General features: G+C 41.1%; 1 protein-coding gene across 2 annotated transcripts in view; it reads left to right on the top strand.

Annotated features, from left to right (window-relative positions):
- The window catches only part of FGD4 (FYVE, RhoGEF and PH domain containing 4), a 129,038-nt gene extending 107,455 nt beyond the window's left edge, over window positions 1–21,583 (top strand). The window contains exon 18 of one of the 2 annotated variants that reach the window (XM_042992084.1): window positions 20,179–21,583. In XM_042992084.1, the coding sequence (XP_042848018.1) occupies window positions 20,179–20,231 (53 nt within the window). In that variant the 3' untranslated portion in view covers window positions 20,232–21,583. Of the gene's footprint in view, window positions 1–15,502; window positions 15,532–20,178 lie in introns of those variants that run through there. The other variant, XM_042992085.1, reaches the window with a different exon arrangement.
- Window positions 21,584–22,652: the final 1,069 nt, after the last annotated feature.

The following is a 22,652-nucleotide window of genomic DNA, read 5'->3' on the forward strand; positions in this document are numbered from 1 at the left end:
TTCCTTTCTGTTTGTTTTTTGGGTATCTATTACAGGTTTTGGTTCATGTTACAATCAGGTTCATATATAACATCTTATACATGTAGCAGTTTATATTACATTGATGGTTGCTTAAGTTCATACACATTCTAAATGTGCTACCTATCTATGCTGCATCCACATGTCATGTATCTGTCCTATATGACATCTTTTTTATTTTGAATATCACTTTACTATTTTTCATAGATACTGATTTTGCTTTTGTCTTTTAACATTCATATGACTTCAAAAATGATTGATCTGCTATCTTTATGTGTACTTTTTAGCAGTGAGATTTTTTCTTTTTGTAAATATTTTCTAGTTATGGCCTTTTCTACTTAAAGAAGTCCCTTTAACATTTCTTGTAAGGTTTAGTGGTGATGAATTTTTGTTTGGGAAGCCTTTCCTCCTTCTCTTGTGAATAATAACTTTGCTTGGTAGAATATTCTTGGTTGTAAGGGTTGTAAGTATAATATTAGTTTCAGGTGTACAAAATCGTGATTCAACACTTTCATACAAGTGCAGTCTTTAATCCCCATCACCTATTTAACCCATCCTCCTATCTACCTCTCCTCTAGTAACCATCAGTTTTGTTTTCTATAGTTAAGAATCTGTTGGGGAGACTAACTGGCTCAGTTGATAGAGTATGTGACTATTGATCTCAGGGTTGTAAGTTCAAGCCCCACTTGGACATGGAGCGTACGTTAAAAAAAAAAAAAAAAGTCCGTTTCTTGGTTTGTCTCTCTTTTTCTCCCCCTTTGCTCATTTTTAAATGCATTAGAGAGGGTGGGGGAGGGGGTTAAAGAGACAGCAGGGGAGAGAATCCCAAGCAGGCTCCTCCCTGTCAGTATACAGCCTGACTCGGGACTTGATCTCACAAACCATGAGATCATGACCTGAGCCAAAATCAACAGTCAGATGCTTGACTGATTAAGCTACCCAGGCACCACTTACTTTTTTGTTTCTTAAATTCCACGAGTGAAATCATATGCTATTTGTCATTCTCTGACTTATTTTACTTAGCATATTACTTTTTAGCTCCATCCATGTTATTGCAAATGGTAAGATTTCATTCTTTTTATGGTGGAGTAATATTTCTTTGTGCATATACACCACATCTTCTTTATCCACTTATCAGTCAATGGACACTTGGACTGTTTCCATAATTTGGCTATTGTAGATAATGCTGCCAAAAACATCGGGATATACATATCTCTTTGAATTCATATTTTTGTATTTGTTTCCTAAATACCTAGTAGGGCAATTACTGGATCATAGGGTAGTTCTATTTTTAACTTTTTGAGGAACCTCCATACTGTTTTCCACAGGGGCTGCACCAGTTTGCATTCCCATCAACAGCACAAGAGGGTTCCCCTTTCCACACATCCTCACCAACACCTGTTGTTTCTTGTGTTGTTGATTTTAGCCATTCTGACAGGTGTGAACTGATCTCTCATTGTAGTTTTGATTTGTATTTCCCTGATGATGAGTGATGTTGAGCACCTTTTCATGTGTCTTAGCCATTTGGATGTTGTCTTTGGAAAAATGTCTATTCATGTCTTCTGCCCATTTTTTAACTGGATTATTCAATTTTTGGGTGTTGAGTTTTATAAGTTCTTTTTCTTTCTTTTTTTTTTTATGTTTATTTTTGAGAGAAAGAGACAGAACTCAAACAAGGGAGGGGAAGAAAAAGAGAAGGGGAGACACAGAACTGAAGCAGGCTCCAGGCTCTGAGCTGACAGCACAAAGCCTAGTGCAGGACTCAAACTCACAGACTATCACCACCTGAGCTGAAGTCAAATGTTTAACTGACTGAGCCACCCAGGCACTCCTATATGTTCTTTATATATTTTGGATACTAACACTTCGTCAGATATGTCATTCCTCCATTCCATAGATTGCCTTTTAGTTTTGTTTACTGTTTCCTTCATTGTGCAAAAGGTTTTTATCTTGATGAAGTCCCAATAGTTCATATTTGCTTTTGTTTCCCTCACCTCTGGAGACATGTCTAGTAAGAAGTTGCTACAGCCAAGGTCACAGAGATTGCTGCCTATGTTCTCTAAGATTCTGATAGTTTCTTGTCTCACATTCAGGTCTTTCTTCCATTTTGAATTTATTTTTGTGTATGGTGTAAGATAGTGGTCCAGTCATTCTTTTGCATGTTGCTATGCAGTTTTCCCAACATCATCTGTTGAAGAGATTGTCTTTTTCCCATTGTATGTTCTTTCCTGCTTTGTCAAAGGTTAGTTAACCATATAGTTGTGGGTCCATTTCTGGGTTTCCTATTCTGTTCCATTGATCTATGTGTTGTGCCAGTACCATACTGTCTTGATGACTACAGCTTTGTAATATAGCTTGAAGTCTGGAATTGTGTTGCCTCCAGCTTTGCTTTTCTTTTTCAGGTTTGCTTTGCCTATTTGGAGTCTTTTGTCATTCCATACAAACTTTAGGATTGTTTGTTACAGTTCTATGAAAAATGCTGGTGTTATTTTGATAGGGATTGCATTGAATATGTACATTGCTTTGGGTAGTACAGACATTTTTATAATGTTTGTTCTTCCAGTCCATGAGCATGGAATGTTTTTCCATTTCTTTGTGTCATCTTCAATTTCTTTCATAAGTGTTCTATACTTTTCAGACTACTGATCTTTGACCTTTTTGTTAGGTTTATTCCTAGGTATCTTACTGTTTTTGGTGCAATTGTAAATAGGATCGATCCCTTGATTTCTTTTTCTGCTGTTTCATTATTGGTGTATAGAAAGCTACAGATTTCTGTATGTTAAGTTTGTAACCTGAGACTTTACAATTCATGTATCAGGGAGTTTTTTTGGTGTAGTCTTTTGGGTTTTTTCTCTATAGAGTATCATGTCATCTGAAAATAATTAAAGTTTTACTTCTTCCTTGCCAATTTGTATGCCTTTTACTTCTTCTTTGTTGTCCGGTTGCTGTGGCTAGGACTTCCAGTACTACATTAAGTCACAGTTTGGAGAGGGCACATCCCTGTCCTCTTCCTGACCTAGAGGAAAAGCTCTCAGTTTTCCCTGCTGAGGATGATATTAGGTATGGATTTTTCATATATGGCCTTTATTATGTTGAGCTATGTTCCCTTTAAACCTACATTGTTGAGGGGTTTTATCCTGAATGGGTGTTGTACTTTGTCAAATGCTTTTTATGCCTCTACTGGAAGGATCAGGTGGTTCTTATCCTTTCTTTTATTAATGTGGTGTATCATATTGATTTGTGAATATTGAGCCACCCTTGAAGCCCAGGAATAAATCCCACTTATTTGTGGTAAATGATTCTTTTAATGTTCTGTTGGATTCAGTTTGCTAGTATTTTATTGAGAATTTTTGAATCCATGTTCATCAGGGATATTGGCCTGTAGTTCTCTTTTTTAGTAGAGTCTTTGTCTGATTTTGGTATCAGGGTAATGCTGGCCTCATAGAATGAATTTGGAAGTTTTCCTTCCTTTTCTACATTTTGAAATAGTTTGAAAAGAATAGGTATTAACTCAGGGCGCCTGGGTGGCTCAGTTGGTTAAACACGCAACTCTTGATTTCAGCTCAGGTCATGATCTCATGGTGGTGAGATCGTGTGGAGTTTGGAGCCTGCTTGAGATTCTCTCTTTCCCTTTCCCTCTCCCCCCCTTCAAAAAAAAAATTAAAAAGTAGGTATTAACTCTTCTCTACATGTCTGGTAGAATTTGCCTGTGAATTTGTTGGGAGTGTTTGGATTATTGACTCAATTTATTTGCTGGTTATCAGTCTATTCAAGTTTTCTATTTCTTCCTGTTTCCATTTTGGTAATTTATACCTTTGTAGGAATTTATCCATTTCTTCTAGGTTGTCCAATTTGTAGCATATAGTTGTTTGTTTTTTTCATTTCCTGGTTAACCCATTTATTGTTTAGTAACATGTTGTTTAGCCTCCATGTATTTGTGATCTTTCCAAATGTTTTCTTGTGATTGACTTCAAGTTTCATAGCATTGTGGCCAGAAATGGTGATTGGTATGATTTCAGTCTTTTTGTATTTGTTGAGGCCTGTTTTGTGGCCTAATATGTAATTTATTCTAGATAATGTCCCACATGCACTTAAAAAGTGCATGTATTCTGTTGTTTTAAGATGGAATGTTCTGAATATATCTATTAAGTATGTCTGGTCCAGTGTGTCATTCAAAGCCGTTAATTCCTTGTTGATTTTCCCTTTAGATGATTTGTCCATTGATGTAAGTGGGGTGTTGAAGTCCCCTACTATTATTGTACTATTAATTAGTTCCTTTACATTTGTTATTAATTGTTTTATATATTTGGGTGCTGTCACTGTGGGTGCTTTATTGTTTACAATCATTATATCTTCTTGTTGGATTGTCCCCTTTACGATTATATAATGCCCTTCTTGGTCTCTTGTTACACTCTTTGTTTTAAAGTCTAGTTTATCCGATATAAGTATTGCTACTCCAGCTTTCTTTTGACATCCATTTGCGTGATAAATGTTTTCTCTACCCCTCACTTTCAATGTGCAGGTGTCTAGGTCTAAAACAAGTCTCTTCAGGCGCCTGGGTGGCTCAGTTGGTTGAGCGTCCAACTCTTGATTTCAGCTCAGGTCATGATCTCATGGTTGTGGGATTGAGCCCTGCATTGGGCTCTGCACTGAGCGTGGAGTCTGTTTGGAATTCTCTCTGTCCCTTTCTCTCTGCCCCTACCCTGCTTGCTCTCTTTCACAATAAATAAGTAAAAGCTTTTAAAAATAATAATAAAATAAAATGAGTCTCGGGGCACCTGGGTGGCTCAGTTGTTTGAGTGTCCAACTTTAGCTCAGGTCATAATCTCATGGTTTGTGGGTTCGAGCCCCATGTTGGGCTCTGTGCTGACAGCTCAGAGCCTGGAGCCTGCTTCGGTTTCTGTGTGTCCCTCTCTCTCTGCCCCTCTCTTGCTTGCATCATGTCTGTCTCTCTCTCTCAAAATAATAAATAAACGTTAAAAAAAGTTTTTAATGAGTCTCTTGTAGGCAGCATATAGTTGGGCCTTTTTTTTTTTTAATCCATTCTGAAATCCTATGTCTTTTGATTGGAGCATTTAGTCCATTTGTGTTCAGAGTAATTATTGATACGTATTTATTGCCATTTTATTCCTTGTTTTGTCGTTGTTTTTGGAGATTTTCTCTGATCCTTTCTTGTCGTTGTTACCTTTGGTCTCTCCTTTGCACTTAAAGAGTTCACTGTAATATTTCTTGCAGGGCTGGTTTAGTAGTCATGAACTCCTTTAGATTTGTTTGGGAAACTCTATATCTCTTATTCTGAATGACAGCCTTGCTGTATAGAGTATTCTTGGCTGCTGACTTTCCCATGCAGCACTTTGAATATATCATGCCCCTTCCTTCTGGCTTGCCAAGTTTGTCTTAAGAAATCTCCAGCTAGCTTTATGGATCTTCCTTTATAAGTTTAGGACTTTTTTTGTCTTGCTGCTTTTAAGATTTTTTCTTTCTCACTATATTTTGCAAATTTAATTATAGTATGTCTTGGTATTGGCCTGCTTTTGTTGATTTTGATGAGAATTCTCTGTGCCTCTTTGATCTGGATGTGTTTCCTCCCCCAGATTAGGGAAGTTTTCTATTATTTCTTAAAATAAATATTCTGCCTCCTTTACTCCCTTCTCTTCTTCTGGGACTCCTATAATATGAATGTTATTTCATTTGATGGAGTCACTGATTTCCCTAAGTCTATTCTCGTGTTCCATAATTGTTCTTTCCCTCTGTTGTTCAGCTTCATTGTTTTCCATTACTTTGTGTTCTGTATCACATACGCATTCATCTGCTTCTTCCAGCCTGCTGTTCATTGCATCAAGCCAGTTTTTCCAATCTCATTTATTGCATTCTCATTTCTGATTCTTTTTACTCTTTTATCTTTGTGGCAAGGATCTCCCTGATGTCTTCTTTTGTCGAGCCCAGTGAGTATCCTTATAATTGTTGCTTTCAATTCTCCATCCGGCATGTGACTTATATCTATTCCACTTAGATCTCTGGCCACGGACTTATGTTGTTCTTTCCTTTGGGATGAATTCCAACATTTTGGCATTTGGTCCAAGTCTCTGCCTTCATCTATGTGTTGGAAAAGCCAGTTATGTCTCCTCCTAAAAGTAATGGCCTCATGAAGATGAAGTCATGTAGTGCCGAGGGCCTAGTGCTTCAGCTAGTGTCTCTGGTGTGTGCTGCGTGCATTCTGCTGTCGTGATGTGGCTGCTCTATCCTTAAGGATAGTCATTTGCAGAGGCTCTTCTTGCCTGCCATGGGCGGTGTTTGGTCCCTGGCCTGCGGGTGGTAAGTTTAGCTAGGTGTGCTCTGGTCTGCTGGTGAAATGAGACCTGACACCAATCCCACCAGAAATGAGGCCCTGTAGAACTCTGCAGTCAGGAGACTTGGTGTGGGGTTTTGTGCTGGGCTTCTGGGGAAGGGGCCCTCCACGTTGGAACTGAGGCAAGCTGGACTTAGAAGGGCAGTCCTTCTAGAACACAAGGGGGTGGGGCTTGCTGCAAGCAAGTTAGGCAGCTAGTGTAGGTTCTGGGCTGCTTCTCTCTATTGACTCTCTGTTTATGCTGATGGGAGGGGTAGGGAAATGGCCCCAGCCAGCTCCTTTATCCCCAGAGAAGCATCTTGGCGAAAGCTAGCTCTCAGGGAAGTGCTATGGAAAGAGCAAATAATCTCACCCCCTACCCTCACCGTGTGCCCCAGGTATTTTTCCGATAGCTGTTTCCGTGCTGTCTGCCTCTGGGTTGTTTGCCTGCGTTCTCTCCAGAAGCAGGGCTGTGCCCTCCCGGCTCTATCCCAGCCAAGCCTGCTGACCTTTAAAATCCCAGGCTTTATAGGAATGGTGTGGGTAGGGGCCTGCACTGGTCTTCTGGGGGAGGGGACTGCCAAGCTGGGACTGAGGCAGATTTGACTGAGAAGGGCAGTTGCGCCAGAGCAAGAGGGGTGGGGCTTGGTGTAAGCAAGTCAGGCAGCCAGTGTCAGTGTTGTGCTGCTTCCCAAAGGTTGCTCTGTGTTTACGCAGAGGGTTGGAGGAGAGGGAGGGAAATGGCGTCTGGTTGTTCCCCGGTTGCCAGAGAGGAACCTCCCTTGAATGCTGCCTCTGGGGGATGCACTCCAAAAAGAACAAATAATCTTCCTATTGTGTCCCAAGCTTCAGATGCTGTTTCCATGCTGTCTGCCCCCGGGTTGTTTGCCTGCCTTTTCTCTAGTAGCTGGGCAGCACCCTCAAGTCTCTATCTTAGCCAAGCCTGCCGACCTTTAAAACTCCAGGCTTTAATGGGGCGCCTGGGTGGCTTGGTCGGTTAAGCGTCCGACTTCGGCTCAGGTCATGATCTCACAGTCCCTAAGTTCGAGCTCCGCGTCCGGCTCTGTGCTGACAGCTCAGAGCCTGGAGCCTGTTTCAGATTCTGTGTCTCCCTCTCTCTCTGCCCCTCCCCTGTTCATGCTCTGTCTCTCCCTGTCTCAAAAAATAAGTAAACGTTAAAAAAAAATTAAAAAAAAAACAAACCAAAAAACTCCAGGCTTTAAGCCCCACTCCTTGCAATAACTTATTAAATTCAGCCCCTCTCATTTTCCAAGCCAATGGTTTTGAGGAAACTTTCTCCTTGTGCGTTCCCCTATATGTTCCTCTCTCTGTCTCTCTCTCTCCCTCCCTCCCTCCCTCCCTCTGCAGGACCACAGCTCCCTCCCCTCTGCAGCACCTGTGATCCATTTCTCCCCTAAACCACATCTCTGCACTTCCTACCTTCTTTGATATGGCCTCTTTTCTCCCTTTAGTTGTGGAGTTTGTTCTGTTAGTCTTCAGATCAATATCTGGGGTATTTAGAATGATTTGATAGTTATCTAGTTGTGTTCATGGGACCAGATGAGGCTAGGGTCCTTCTCTGCTGCCATGTTCTCCTCTCAAGTCGTAAAGGTTTTTTTAAGGTTGAAAGGTTTTTTTCCTTTCAGCACTTTGAATATATCATGCCACCCCTTTCTGTCCTGCAAAATTTCTGCTAAAAAATTAGCTGATAGCCTTATGGAGTTTCCTTTGTATATAATTATGTGTTTTTCTCTTGATGCTTATGAGATTTTCTTTACCTTTAATTTTTGCCATTTTAATTATCATGTGTCTTGGTGTGGACCTCCTTGGGTTCATCTTCTTTGGGGCTCTCTATGCTTCCTAGACCTGAATGTCTGTTTCTTTCCCCTGGTTAGAGAAATTTTATTTCTTCACATACATTTTCTGCACCTTACTCTCTTCCCTTCTGGGGTTCATATAGTGTTATTGTTAGTCCGTTTGATGTCACAGATGTCGCTTAACCTCTCCTCATTTCTTTAATCATCGTTATTTTTCCCCTGCTCTTCGTTATGGCTGCTTTCCACTAGCTGTCTTCGAGATCGCTGATCCAGTCTGCATCCTCTAATCTGCTCCGATTCCCTCTAGTGTATTTTTCACTTCAGTTATTCTTCAGATCTGACTGGTTCTTTTAAATATTTTCTCTTTGTTGATGTTCTCACTGAGTTCCTCTACTCTTCTCTCAATTCTGGTGAGCACCTTTATTACCATTACTTTGAACTCTTTATGAAGTACGTTGCTTATCTCCATTTTTACTTAGCTCTTTTTCTAAGGTATTGTCTTGTTCTTTGATTTGGAACATATTCTTCCGTCTCCTTTTGTCTGATTCTGTGTTAGTTTCTGTATAATAGGTAGGTCAGCGACATCTCCTGGTCTTGAAAGTAGTGGGCTTGTGCAGGTGTCCTGTTGTTCCATTAGCATAATCCTCTCTGGTCACCAGAACCAGGTGCTCCAGGGTAACCCCCGTGTGGGGCTGCACGTGCCTTCCTGTTGTGTCTGAGTCACAACTGCTGCAGGTATACAGGTGAGCAGGGCTGCCCCTCAGCCTACTTGTCAGCAATGACTGGCCAACCATGGTTTTAGTAGTGCGCAGGGCTTGTCCGCATGTTGACAGGCTGAGAGGCCTGGCTGTAGCTACTGCAGGCATGCTGTGAGTGAGACTAGCTCCCAGTTACCAGGGCAAGAATTGCTCTGGAGAGGCATTAGGTCCCATTGGGTGTGTGGGGCAGTAGTCACTCTAGAAAGGATGTCGTTCCTGACAGAGGCTGCCTGCCAGGTGTGGTGGGGCAGGAGCCCCTGTGGTGGAAGGGTGCCTGTTGGGGTAGGTGGGTTGGTTGAGTGGCACAGGTCTTTAGGGGAACACTTGGGTGCTAGCGAGATAGATGGACAGTGTCTAAACCCACAGGTGTCTGTTTAGCTAAGCTGAAGGAGGGCCAGAAAAATGGTGCCTACCAGCACTTCCATTCTCAGAGAAAGTTCCTACAGGGCTCTGCCCCTCCAGCACACATCCTAAAATTAGTCATTAAGTCTTCACATATAGGCACTTTTCAAACTGCTGGGTCTCAGACCAAGTGACATAGCACATTGGCTCTTCAAGAGTGGGGACTCTGTTTCCTATGGCCCTGCTGATTTCCAAACCAGGTGTTATAGAGGCTTGTGTTCCCATGAAGGTCCCCGGGGTTGGGGATGCCCAGTGTGGGGCTTGTTCCCCTCGCTCCTGGATGCTTGCGATATAACCCCTTCTTGTGAATAGCCACACTAGGGGCTTGTTGTTTCTGCCCTTCCTTATCTTCTTGATGCCGCCTTCTTTTGATGATTTCAGCTGTGGGAGATGTGTTCCGAGAGTCTGCAGATTGTTTTCAGAGTGAGTTGCAATGTATGTAGTTGTTCCCTCAGTGTGTCCGTGGGAGGAGGTGAGTTCCGGATCCTCCTCTCCTACCATATTCCCTCCATTCCATCTAGTTGATAATACTAATAGAGATCATGTAGTTAATGCAAAAGTTTGCCGCCCTGACTACACATTAGAATCATCTGAGGAATAGACAGAGTGAAGATCTGGTCTCACCCACCGAAATTCTATGTGCCTGGGTTGGGCTCTGGGCATTCCCCAGGTGATCCTGATGAAAACCTCATTTGAGAAACACTGAATATATATTCAGTGCTTGGTCCTTTAAGTGTTCTTCTATATATACATCATCTCACATAAACCTCATAACACCATATGCAGATTTTTAGGTAGGAAACATTTAGAGAGGTGAAGTAATTTGTCACTGCTCTTGATGTCCTCCTTTCTTCCCCCCCTCCCCCCGTCCCCGCCCTCACCCAGGTTAAACGTCACATTTAATCACTGTAATCACTGCTTTGCATTCACTCAACTCCCTTGCTCCTTCCTAGCTTTGTCTCGTTTGGCAAAACTAGAACCTGATCTACTCAACTCTGTCTTCTCCATGCCAATGCCCATGCAACTGTCCAAAACAACCAACTACATGGATTGGTCTCACTTTCAATTTATTATTAGGTCATTTTTTCACATCTCCTTTCTCCTCCAACTTCCAATGCTGTCTCCCTCATCCTGGGTCCCCACGGATGACCTTTCCTAATTTAGTGAGAAAATCAATCAGCAAGGGACTTCCACAGTCTCCCACAGTCACATCAAGGCATCTATCAACACTTAAACCCACACATTCTATCTTCCTGCCCATCCATCCATGTTCCTACCTAACTCTGATCCCTGCACTTGTGCATGAACCATATCCTATCCCCACCCACCTTCTCAAAGGTATCGCTCCAGCCATTTTCCCTTTTTCATACAATATTGTCTTTTCTGTTTTCATTGGGTCTTTCTATAAGCGAACACACCTGCTGCAAATTCTTCCCAACTTAAATGAACCTCTTCACTCCACTTCCCCTGTCATCTACCACCCCATTTTCCCTTTCTTTTGGAGCAGTATTTGAAAGACTTTTCTATACTTGCTATCTCTAATTCCTCTGTCCACATTCTTTCCCGAATGTACTTCAATTAGGGTTTTGCCCCCATCCACCATTTAACTAAAACTGCTCTTATCAAGGTTACCAAATGATTTCCATGTTGCTAAATCCAACGGTCAATTCTCAATTTTTAACTTATTAATACAGTAGCATTTGACATGCTTCATCATGCTCCCCTCGATTTGCTTTTTTCACTTGTTTTTCTGGACTCCCAACTTTTGGTTTTCATTCTATTCCTTTAGATACTCTTTCTTGAGATCCTTTGCTGGTTTCTACATTTCTCCTAGACTTCTTAGGGGTATCCTAAGGCTAAGTATGTCCTGGGTTCTCTTCTTTATCCACACTCATTCCAATGGTGATCACATATAATTTCTTGCTGTCAACTCCCAATTTTATATCTCCAGCTCTTACTGTTCTTCTGCACACCAAAGACATTTTTCTAACCATCTAATTGTCATCTCCACTTGGGTGTCTAGTACATCTCAAATTTAACCCATCTACAAGTGAACACCTGATGTTTTCCCCCATAAAACTCATTCTATCCATAATCATCTTTATGTCAGTTAATAGCAACTGTGGTTTTCAAGTTGCTCAAGCCAAAACCTTTCATCTTTGACTCCTTTCTTTCTCAGTTTACACATCCAGTGCATCAGGAAGTTCTCTTAGGTCATCTTCAAAATATATAATCAGATTCTATTTCACAAATTTCACTGCTACCATTCTGGCCTGAATCATCATCATCTCTTGCCTACATTATTGCAATAGCTTTCTAACTAGTCTCAAGACTTCCATTCCACCCCCGCCCCCCCCCAGCCCACCCCTCCATTGTCAAATATTCAGCCAGGGGAGTCAGTTAAAGCACAAGTCAGATCATGTTGTTTTTCCACCCCAGTCCCTGCAGCAACTCCCCATTTCACTCAGAATAAAAGCCTAGGGCTTTGTGTGGCCTCCCAGGCCTTAAATGTCTTCCCTACCACCACCCTGAACCATGCATATCCTTACTTTTCCTTAAAGAAGCCAAGTACACTTCAGCCTTATATCACATATACTGGCTGTACCCTCTTCCTGTGATACTCCTTCCACAGATACCTGCATGAGTAACACCCTCACCACTTTAAAGTCTTTGTTCAAATCTCACCACCTCAATTTCTCTTGACCACGGTATTTTAGATTACAACTGCCTTCACTACCAATGTAACTCCCATTCCTCCTTAATTTGATCTATTTTCCCATAACTTATAGCAAAATAATTAGCTATTTTTATGGGTTTTTTTCATTGTCTGCCTGTACCTACTAGAAAATAAGTTTCCAGCTTCCTCTTTTTCCATAATTTTATCTTCTAGTTCACCTGTTCTCTCCTCTGCCTCTTCAGTCTGAGCCGTGGTTGTTTCCATTTTATTTTGCAGCTCGTTTATAGCTTTTTTTAGCTCCTCCTGACTGTTCCTTAGTCCCTTGATCTCTGTACCAATAGATTCTCTGCTGTCCTCTATACTGTTTTCAAGCCCAGCGATTAATTTTATGACTATTATTCTAAATTCACTTTCTGTTATATTGTTTAAATCTTTTTTGATCAGTTCATTAACTGTCGTTATTTCCTTGAGATTCTTTTGAGGGGAATTCTTCCGTTTCGTCATTTTGGATAGTCCCTGGAGTGGTGCGGAACTGCGGGGCACTTCCCCTGTGCTGTCTTGAATAACTTGCGTTGGTGAGAAAATAAGTTCCAAATAAGTTCCACTTATCTTTTGTGATTACTGATGTCCCAAATCCACAATACAGTGCCTGGCACATTTTAAGAACTTAATAAATACTTATTCAGTGCACAAGCTAGGTTATGTAAAAGGAAAAAAAATGAATAGAACCTTTCTTCTGAAGTATCAAATTGTAGGGCATATAGAGCTTTGGAATAGAGGCTGAGGGGAAAAGAAATCAACATTCTATATAGCTAAACTCTTTTAGTAACAAAACCAGATTTCTGATTAGTTAATACATAATCAAGGACTTCAAAATATAATGATGAAAATCTTAATCTTCGCATAATGGATTTTTGCTTTCAAAACTCAGTCTCACCATCACCACTATCACCACCATCACCACCATCACCATAGCACCTGGACTGAGGAAATTAGAGGCAGCTGGTCCCTGTTCCAAAAGGAGCCAGAGGCGCTGAAAGACACATGTCCTAAGGAAGTGGGGCTGGCAGGGTGGATCTGGCCCAGGGTTTGGATGAGTGCCTAGTCTGCAGTTACTTCATAGAGGAAGTGATTCATGGGTTGTTTTGGTCCTGCATTTAAGTAAAAACAAAGCCAGCTTGCTTTGTCTTAGTAAAAGAAACTCTCTGCTTTCATACAGTGAGAATGGACCTTATAGTTCATGATGGCATTTTCACAAGAAACAATATTTTAAATCACTTAAATATGTTGTCATATACTGTGAAATATACTGTGAAAAAATTAACTTAAGAAAGTTGTTTCTGTAGAGAATCATGTCCAACGGTGGAAGAAACATGCCTTATCCTAAAGATCATCTTGTAGTTTTTCAGTATCTTTTCCATCAAGATGCATTTATGTATGTTTGTGTGTATGCTTGAGGAGTAGAGAGCAGGCAGGCATGGAATATAAAGAGAATGAAGCAAAGGACCCAGGCTTAGTTATAAATATAGAAGAAGGAACCCTCAATAGAGAAAAATTATTTTCTAAAGTAGTCATGATGCTTTTCTTTTTTTTTTTAATTTTTATTATTTTTGAGACAGAGAGAGAGCATGAACGCGGGAGGGTCAGAGAGAGGGAGACACAGAATCCGAAACAGGCTCCAGGCCCTGAGCCGTCAGCACAGAGTCCGACACGGGGCTCGAACTCACGGACCTCGAAATCATGACCTGAGCCGAAGTCGGCCACTTAACTGACTGAGCCACCCAGGCGCCCCAATGACGCTTTTCTAAACATACCTTTTTTGTTGAGTTTTGACTTTTGAACCATCTTAATGTTTTACACACACACACACAATAAAATTGTGAAACAAAATCTAAAGTAAAATACAAATGCAAATGAGTGAACCTGTCTGTATAGCAAATAATAGCACACGAATAATAGCCAAACTGAAGCTAAAAATTAGAAGAACTAATTAACACATACTTTTAAATACAGAATATTAACTATGTATTCTTAAACTAAAAATGATAGACTTACAAACAAATATTGAATTCCAGGTCATTGGTGTGTTTCTCCCAGTGGCATGGCTTAACGTCTCTAACATTACTTCTGCTGAATTTTAGAACTGAGCAAATAAGTGATGTGTTGAGGATAATGGAAACCAAATTTCTCACTGTCAGAGAAAGCAGTTACAATATGGAGAGGGAGAACATGCTAATAAATCCTGTTTTTGGACTAGAATTGCAGGAATCGGCACAAATATACGATTTTTATAAATTTGGCTATCTAGGTGGGTATAGATGTTTATAACAGAAACAGATATAGTTGTAGAGATATAGATATAGATATAGATATAGATATAGATATAGATATAGATATAGGTATAGACACATCGATGTGTGTGTTTATATATTTCCTAGCTGTCTGCTGTGAGGATCTAGAAGCAATAACATCCCAGTAATATACCAGCATATCTATGTTGGTTTCTAAATACCATTCTCCTTTAAAAGAAACCAGAACTCCTTGGAAAACTAGCTGATTCCAGGGCTAGGGTAGAGAACATTCAAAGTAAGTTTAGAATATCATATTATGCTAGAAAATGGGAAAGTGCCCAAAGAACAATAGTGACATGTCCGAAGAACCAGGAGTCAGCTTGAAGAAGCTCCCACTGGCAAAATCTGGGACAGTTGAACATGCAAATAAAAATGGAGGTTGTTATATGTCAATTATATCTCATTAAGCCTGGGGGTCAGGGAGAATGATGGTAAGGGATTAAAATCCATTAAATAAAATAGGAACACACGAATTCAAACTGGTACGAATGAATGAATGAATGAATGAAGAAAAAGGAAAATTTCTTCCTATAATAGAATGCAAACAAATGTAGAAGTAATGATGAAGTTAAAAAAAAATAGCATTTCACAAAGCATAGCAATAAATGGGCACTGTAACTAATGGATAAAAAATTCTTGAGGACAAGTATATCTATACAGTCTTGAAGTTGTACCTACACAATTCTTATTAATTACAAAAAGAAAAAAATAACCTTACAATGGAAAAACATGGGGACAGCACCCTAACCAAGTGAATATCACCAGTAGAGACAAATTAGTGTCATGGGCCTATTGATCCGAAGCACTCAGAAAGGCATAATGTCATTTCTGTGGTATTCCTACCAAAAGGGCAGAACCTAATCTCATCACAAGGAAATATCAGACAAACACAAATTGAAGAATAGTCTACAAAATGCTTGGCCTATATTCTTCAAAAATGTTAAGGTCATAAAATACAATGACAGACTGAGGAACTTTTCCAGAATAAAAGACTACAGAAGACAGCTAAATGCAACGTGTATGTAATCTTTGATTGGACCCAAGCCAGAATATTTTTTCCTACTATAAAGGACATTATTGAGACAATTGGTGAGAAATTAACATTTCCAGATTCGATAACAATATTGCATGTGTTAATTTTTCTGTTTCAGTAATTGCAATGTGATTACATAAGAGAATATCCTTCTTCTAGAAAATACACACTCAAGTATTGGAGAGTAAAGAAGCAACATGTCCGCAACATACCAACAAATGATTCAGCAATGAAAGAGTGAGAGAGAGATTAAGCCAATGAAATAAAAATGTTACTAGAGAATCAGGATTAAGGATAAGCTAGAATTCTTGTAATTTGTTTCTAACTTTTCTGTAAATCTACATGTATTTCAAAAAATTTTTTCCAACAAAAATGTTTTAATGTTTTTATGGAGTTTAACCTAGTTCTTTATTTTCTTGCGTTGTGATCCTATAATTGCAAACTTCCTTTTATCTCTCTTCATACGAATTGAAATTTTTCATAAAGATATATAAAGAAAAGCAACTTCAAATTGTCATAGGAAAAATGATAGTCTCAGAAAATAGTTTATCTTGAGTCATTCATTCATTCATTCAACATTCAAATATTAATTGAGTGCTTTCTATATGCTAGTTGCTTATTGTATCAATATTTACGTCTAAGGGCAGGCACCTGGGTGGCTCAGTCGGTTAAGCATCCAGCTCTTGGTTTCAGCCCAGGTCATGATCTCACGATTCTGTGGGTTCGAGCCCTGTGTCACGCTCCACACTGACAGTGCAGAGCCTGCTTAGAATTCTCTCTCACACTCTCTCTCTCTGGCCCTCCCCAGCTTGTGCATGTGCACTTGTGCTCTCTTGCTGTCTCTCTTTCTCTCGAAATAAACTTAAAAAAATTTTTTTAAGGTCTAGGATTACTCTGAAAAATTGACAGTAGGTTTCTTTTTAAATTTCTCTGAGCATACAGCTAACTATCCCCATATTTTGTCATTCCTCTAATCAGAGGATATGTTCTTTGTAAACAAAATGATTTTTGAAAATATATAAGCAAGCCATACTTTTCACAAAATGTTATATGTCAACATTCACAAGAAACAGTTTTGACCTCACAGATGTCAGCTGTCATTCAACCTAAGGTAATATTTCCTTTTTTTAAACGTTTATTTATTTATTTTTGAGAGAGAGAAAGAGAGAGTGAATCCCAAGCAGACTTCACATGTTCAGCATGGAGCTCGACACGTGGCTCGCACCAACTGACCTGAGCCAAAATCAAGAGCTGGTCGCTTAACCGACTGAGCCACCCTGGCACCCCTACTGTTGTATTTTTAAAATGAAACAAAAACAAGAGAAACATCCTATTTTAACTAGAGTAGAGATATGTACCAACCAATATCTGGAATGTTATAAAATTACCCATTATTTCAAATAAAAGGAACTGGGATTGATTACTAAAAGCATTGCTTTGATTATATATTAATGATTGGTTTATTTAAGGGATCCAAGGAACAGTAATAGGTTTTTGGGAGGAAAAATTGTGTGAGAGTAAAAGAGACAACAAGCTGAGTAAATCTGTGATTAACTTCCTGCATGCATTTGGTGAGACCAAAGTTCTGCATAAGGGACATTTATGTATTTCGTTTACTCTTAAAATACCAAATTCCAGAGGATCTGTGTTTCTATTGTTTTCAAGTGACATTAGAAAAAGTGCAGTAGGACAAGTTGTACATTTCAGCATTCAGAAACCAAAGCAAAGAAAACCATGAAACCAGTATGAGATGAGACTACAAAGCCCAGGCTTCAAGCAGCCTAAGTAAAGATCAATGTAAGGTTTAAAAATAAAACCATGGGATCCTGGGTGATTTCATCTTGACTTTTCTTCTCTGTATCTTCCATTTTCTCTCAAATCTAAAAATTAAATTGAATTCTCTCAAATCCAGAAATTAAGAAACACACCATCATTAAGGACCTGCTGACATCACCTAAGAATATGCCACCCCTAGTGGCAGTCACCCGTCAGAGTTTGCCAACAGTGGTGGCAGCCTGGCAGATCCAAGCTTCCTCTCACCTCGGGGTAGTATCTGACAGTGACTTGGGCCCCGAACAGAGGAGAGAGTCCCCAGCTCCCACACTTTGCATTAGTATTTGTCACCTAAGCCCCAGTTATAGGACACAAGTTGCTCAGATCTTAGTATGCAACAGATTCCTTGGCCAACATAACAACCGAAACAAATAAAATGCAACAAATAAAAATTCTTCAGCTTCTGCCAATAATCCTGTTCTTTATGAGCTCCGAAGAAGGCCAGGGGGGCCGGCCTAGGATCAGGGTCAGATAGGACATACAGAGCCCCAGGGAAAAGTAATAATTTGGTGCCTTTTAAAACTAATACTATTTAAATACTTATTTAACATTTACTTGGAGAAAAGAAGGAAGGGCAGAGAAGTAAGACTTCTGGGGGCAGCTGGCAACCCAGCTATTGTGTTCTGGGCTCTCCAGTTTTGGCAAGAGAGTTGCATATGCTTACTATTCACAACACGAAAAGACAGCAATCAGCTGGACCCAGTTTCACTAGAAAGTGGTGTAGGGGCCACTTACTCACGAGCGCCACCTGGGGGGTCTCAAACTGTGACAAGTGACTTTAACCACATTCTGTACTCTGAGAGTTCTGGTAAATACGATTTTCCCCAAAGCACTGTTTTCCACCATGACTAGCGCTCACCGACACTTTAGCATCCCTTGTACAATGGCAACACGGGAGGCTCCCCTGCTCGCCCACCCCTTAATCCAGCTCTGCCAGGAAGGACAGCCCAAAACACAGCTGTGCTATGACCCTCCAGGTAGTTGTCTTTTCCCCCTCCACTCTGCTCTCTTATTCTACTTACTGTTGTAATGTTTTCTTTATTTTTGAGAGAGCACAAGTTGGGGCAGGGGCAGAGAGGGGGACAGAGGATCTGAAGTGGACTCTGCACTGACAACAGCGAGCCCAATGTGGGGCTTGAACACATGAACCTTGAGACCTTGACCTGAGCCCAAGTCGGACGCTCGACCGATTGAGCCACCCAGGTGCCCTCTTATTCTACTTGATACCAGAGCAAATTCCTCGAGCGTGTTTCCCCACCAGTCATAAGCACATCCAAGGGATAGCCTGTCACAGCTCAGATTGAGCTGGAATCCCCAAATTATAAACATTAAAAACGTTTTTTTAATGTTTATTTTTGAAAGAGAGAGACAGAAACAGAGTGTGAGCCAGGGGAGGGACAGAGAGAGAGGGAGACACAGAATCCGAAGCAGGCTCCAGGCTCCGAGCTGGTAACACAGAGCCCAACGCGGGGCTCCAACCCACGAACCGCGACATCATGACCTGAGCTGAAGCTGGACGCTTAACACACTATGCAGGTGCCCCTGTAATTCCCAAGTTATAGATATATTTTTGTAAAATAGGGATCCACTATTTGTAGCCTGGGGTCTTACTAGTTTCATTCAATATCATCTACCCTAAGCACTTCTCTACCTCCAAAAGCAGTTTTTCATATTTAAATTTTTTTTTCATTTTATTTCTTTTAGAGAGAGAGAGACAGCAAGCATGTGTGGGGGAGAGGGGCAGAGGGAGAGAGAGAAAGAGAGAGAGAAAATCTTAAGCAGGCTTAATGCTCAGCACAGAACCCAAGGCAGGGCTCGATACAATGACCCTGGGATCACAACCTGAGGCGAAATCAAGAGTCAGAGACTCAACTGACTGAGCCACCCAGGTGCCCCCAGTTTTTCATAGCAACAGTTAACATTTGAGGGCTCACTATGTGCTAGGCACTAGCACTATAAAAATTCATATTTTTTACATAAATTATTTCATTTCTACTCCACCACAACTTTTTAAGCAAATGTCCTACTTCCTAATTTTCACTACTTTATTTTTTTTTGTTTATTTACTTATTTTGAGAGAGACAAAGACAGTGTGAGTAAGGGAGTGGCAGAGAGAGAGAGAGAGAGAGACAGAATCCCAAGCAGGCTCCACACTGTCAGCGCAGAGCCCAACGTGGGGCTGGAACTCACGAAACTGTGAGATCATGACCTGAGCCGAAACAGAGATTCAGATGCTTAACCAACTGAGCCACCCAGGCACCCCTTCATTCGTTTAGATAATGCTTCAAGGAACATCTTTTTTTTTTTTTTTTTTAAGTTTATTTATTTATTTATGTCCGTAATCTCTACATTCAACATGGTGCTCGAACTCACAACCCTGAGATCAAGCATTGCATTCTCTTACAACTAAGGCAGCCAGGCACCCCAAGGAACATCTTTAACTTGTTACTGAGAGCCCACTTGTGACTGAGATTAGAGTCATAGAAAACTTCTTAGGCAGGTGGTTGTTCTGGGAGGAGAGAGTGGGAAGAAGTAACACCTGAGAACCGCACTGGATGCTTATTGGAAACCATCCCACGGATACCCATCGGCGCTCGCAGCTGCTGTGATTTTGATGTGCCTGGGGCTACATGACTGCAGGTGGACAAGGACCATTTTCTCCCAGATGATTTTTTTTATTAAAAATTTTTTTTAATGTGTATTTATTTTTGAGACAGAGACAGAGCACTAGTGAGGGAGGAGCAGAGAGAGAGGGAGACCCAGAATATGAAGCAGCTTCTAGGCTCTGAGTTGTCAGCACAGAACCCAACGAGGGGCTCAAACTCTTGAACCGTGAGATCATGACCTGAGCCGAAATCCATTGCTTCCCTGACTGAGCCACCCAGGCGCCCCTTCTCCCAGATGATTCTGATTTACCCCCTTCTTTCTTTACCTGCTCTCCTCCATTTTTATGAAGCACAGTGATAGGCAAAACTGTGGTAAGAACGGGCCGAATGCAAGACCTGTCCCGATGAGCTCCAGCCTGCGCCTTGTGCCCTCGTGTCTTCCTTCTCTTCTCCCAGATGCCCGAGGGCTTCACCAGTGGTCTCTTGGGTAAGTCTCAGCCTGTCATGGGGTAACTAGAATGAAAAAGATATAACTTTCCAGCCAAAAAAAGAGAAGGGAATTAAGGGATCCAAAAAAAAAAGCCTTTTAAAGCCCGAAAATGTTTATAAAGGAGAAAAGAAATGTTTATAAAAGGAGAAAGGTGGGGAGGCAGATGGCAAGGGTATATTCCCATCCTTTGCTTCCTCACACCAAGAATGACGGCTCTCAGTCTGCTTTTCCATCTCCATGTCTCCTCCCTCCACGGGGACATTTGGCAGAGTCTGGAGACGTTTTTGGTTTGTCACAATCGGGAGGGAGGTGGTGCTCTTGGCAACTAGTGCATAGAGAACAGGGATGCTGCTATACAGACATCCTACAGTGCACAGGACAGCACCCCGCAGCAAAGAATTCTCCCATCCAAAACTTCAGTAGTGCCGAAGCCGAGAAGCTCTGCTCCAGACCCTGTACTTCCCTACAACCTTCTCCTCCTTTCTTCTGTCCCCCTGTCCAAATGTTCTCGCCTCTACTCCCTTTGGGTCCAAATGGAAAGATAGGATCTAACCAGAATGCTTTAGGGACCTCAAGTATTTTCCTTATGTTCTCAGTCTGTAGGTGGTATTTAGCAATAAGGTTCCTGGAGCAAAATTCCTTATTTCATCCATGAAACTGGGAACTCATGGAGACCCATGAATAGCCTAAACCCTAGTGGGCTGGGAACATGATCTGTGACCTGCAGAGTTTGAAAATTACTGTCCTAAATGGACTTGAGCCATGATTGCTAAACACTTGTCTTTCAGAGCCATCTCTAGTTCTCTAGCTTAACATTTTTTTAGGATGTTTCTCAGCTTTGCATTCCTTTGGGCTATGATTCATTCTCCCGTAACCACTCCCCACTCCCGCAACGTGTCATTGCAATTTGTGTTCCTATTAGACTTGTAAATTCAACAGAGAAATAGAATTGGTGTTAGTTGTTATTTGATAACTTAAGAAATCAATTTGCTGAGAAAACGTATGCCTTGAAGGAAGAAGTCCTCTGCGGATTTTTTTGCTTACGATTAACATTCTGATCTGAATACATTTTAATGCTATTCATTATATCTCATTACACTCCTTGTGAACTGCTGGGTAGACTGAGCCTATAGAAAGGATTTTAGATGATGGAACAATGACAAGAGTGCACAGAGGTTCTGACTTTAAAACTCATCTTCAACATGGCTACCTTCGAGTCAAATACACTTTATTTGGGGGCACCTGGCTTGCTCAGTCAATAGAGCACACAACCCTTGATCTCAGGGTTGTGAGTCAGAGCCCCATGTTGGGCGTGGAGCCTACTTGGCAGTCAGAAAGAATGAAATCCTGCCATTTGCAACAACATGGATGGAACTGGAGGGTATTATACTAATTGAAATAAGTCAGTCAGAGAAAGACATATCATATGTTTTCACTCATGTGGAATTTGAGAAACTTGACAGAAGACCATGGGAGAAGGGAAGGGGGAAAAATAGTTTCAAACAGAGAGGGAGGCAAACCATAAGAGACTCTTAAATACAGAGAACAAACTGAGGGTAGATGGGGGGGAGCGGGGAGGGGAAAATGGGTGATGGGCATTGAGGGGGGCACTTGTCAGGGTGAGCACTGGGTATTGTACGGAAGCCATGAATCATGGGAGTCTACTCTTGAAGCCAAGAGCACACTGTATACACTGTATGTAGGCGAACTGGACCGTAAATTATATTAAAATAAATAAATAAGTAAAATGTGCTTTAAAGAATAAAAACATTACTAACATACATACATACACACATACATAAATAAATAAAATACCCTTCATCTGTGCATGAAGAACTGGGAAGGAAAAAGGGAAGGAGTTGATGTGTATTCCCAAAGACCTGAATGCAGTGCTGAGTGCTTATATGTGCCACGTTTTGGGAATGATCTAAGCATCTTACTTCATCCTCACAACCCCATAAGGTAGGATGAGAAAACTAAGGCTCAGAAACTTTAAGAGAACCCCTCAGGACATGTATCTAAGGAGTGTCAGAGGCAGATTATAAACCCAGATTTATCTAGCTTCAGTGGTCACACTTGACAACAATGGCTGCTATTATTGAGCACCTTTCATGAAAAAGACACTCTGTTAAGTAAGCCCTTTATATGGGGCGCCTGGGTGGCGCAGTCGGTTAAGCGTCCCACTTCAGCCAGGTCACGATCTCGCGGTCCGTGAGTTCGAGCCCCGCGTCAGGCTCTGGGCTGATGGCTCGGAGCCTGGAGCCTGTTTCCGATTCTGTGTTTCCCTCTCTCTCTGCCCCTCCCCCGTTCATGCTCTGTCTCTCTCTGTCCCAAAAATA

The sequence above is a fragment of the Panthera tigris genome, chromosome B4, assembly GCF_018350195.1.
Source record: "Panthera tigris isolate Pti1 chromosome B4, P.tigris_Pti1_mat1.1, whole genome shotgun sequence".
Lineage (NCBI taxonomy): Eukaryota > Metazoa > Chordata > Mammalia > Carnivora > Felidae > Panthera > Panthera tigris.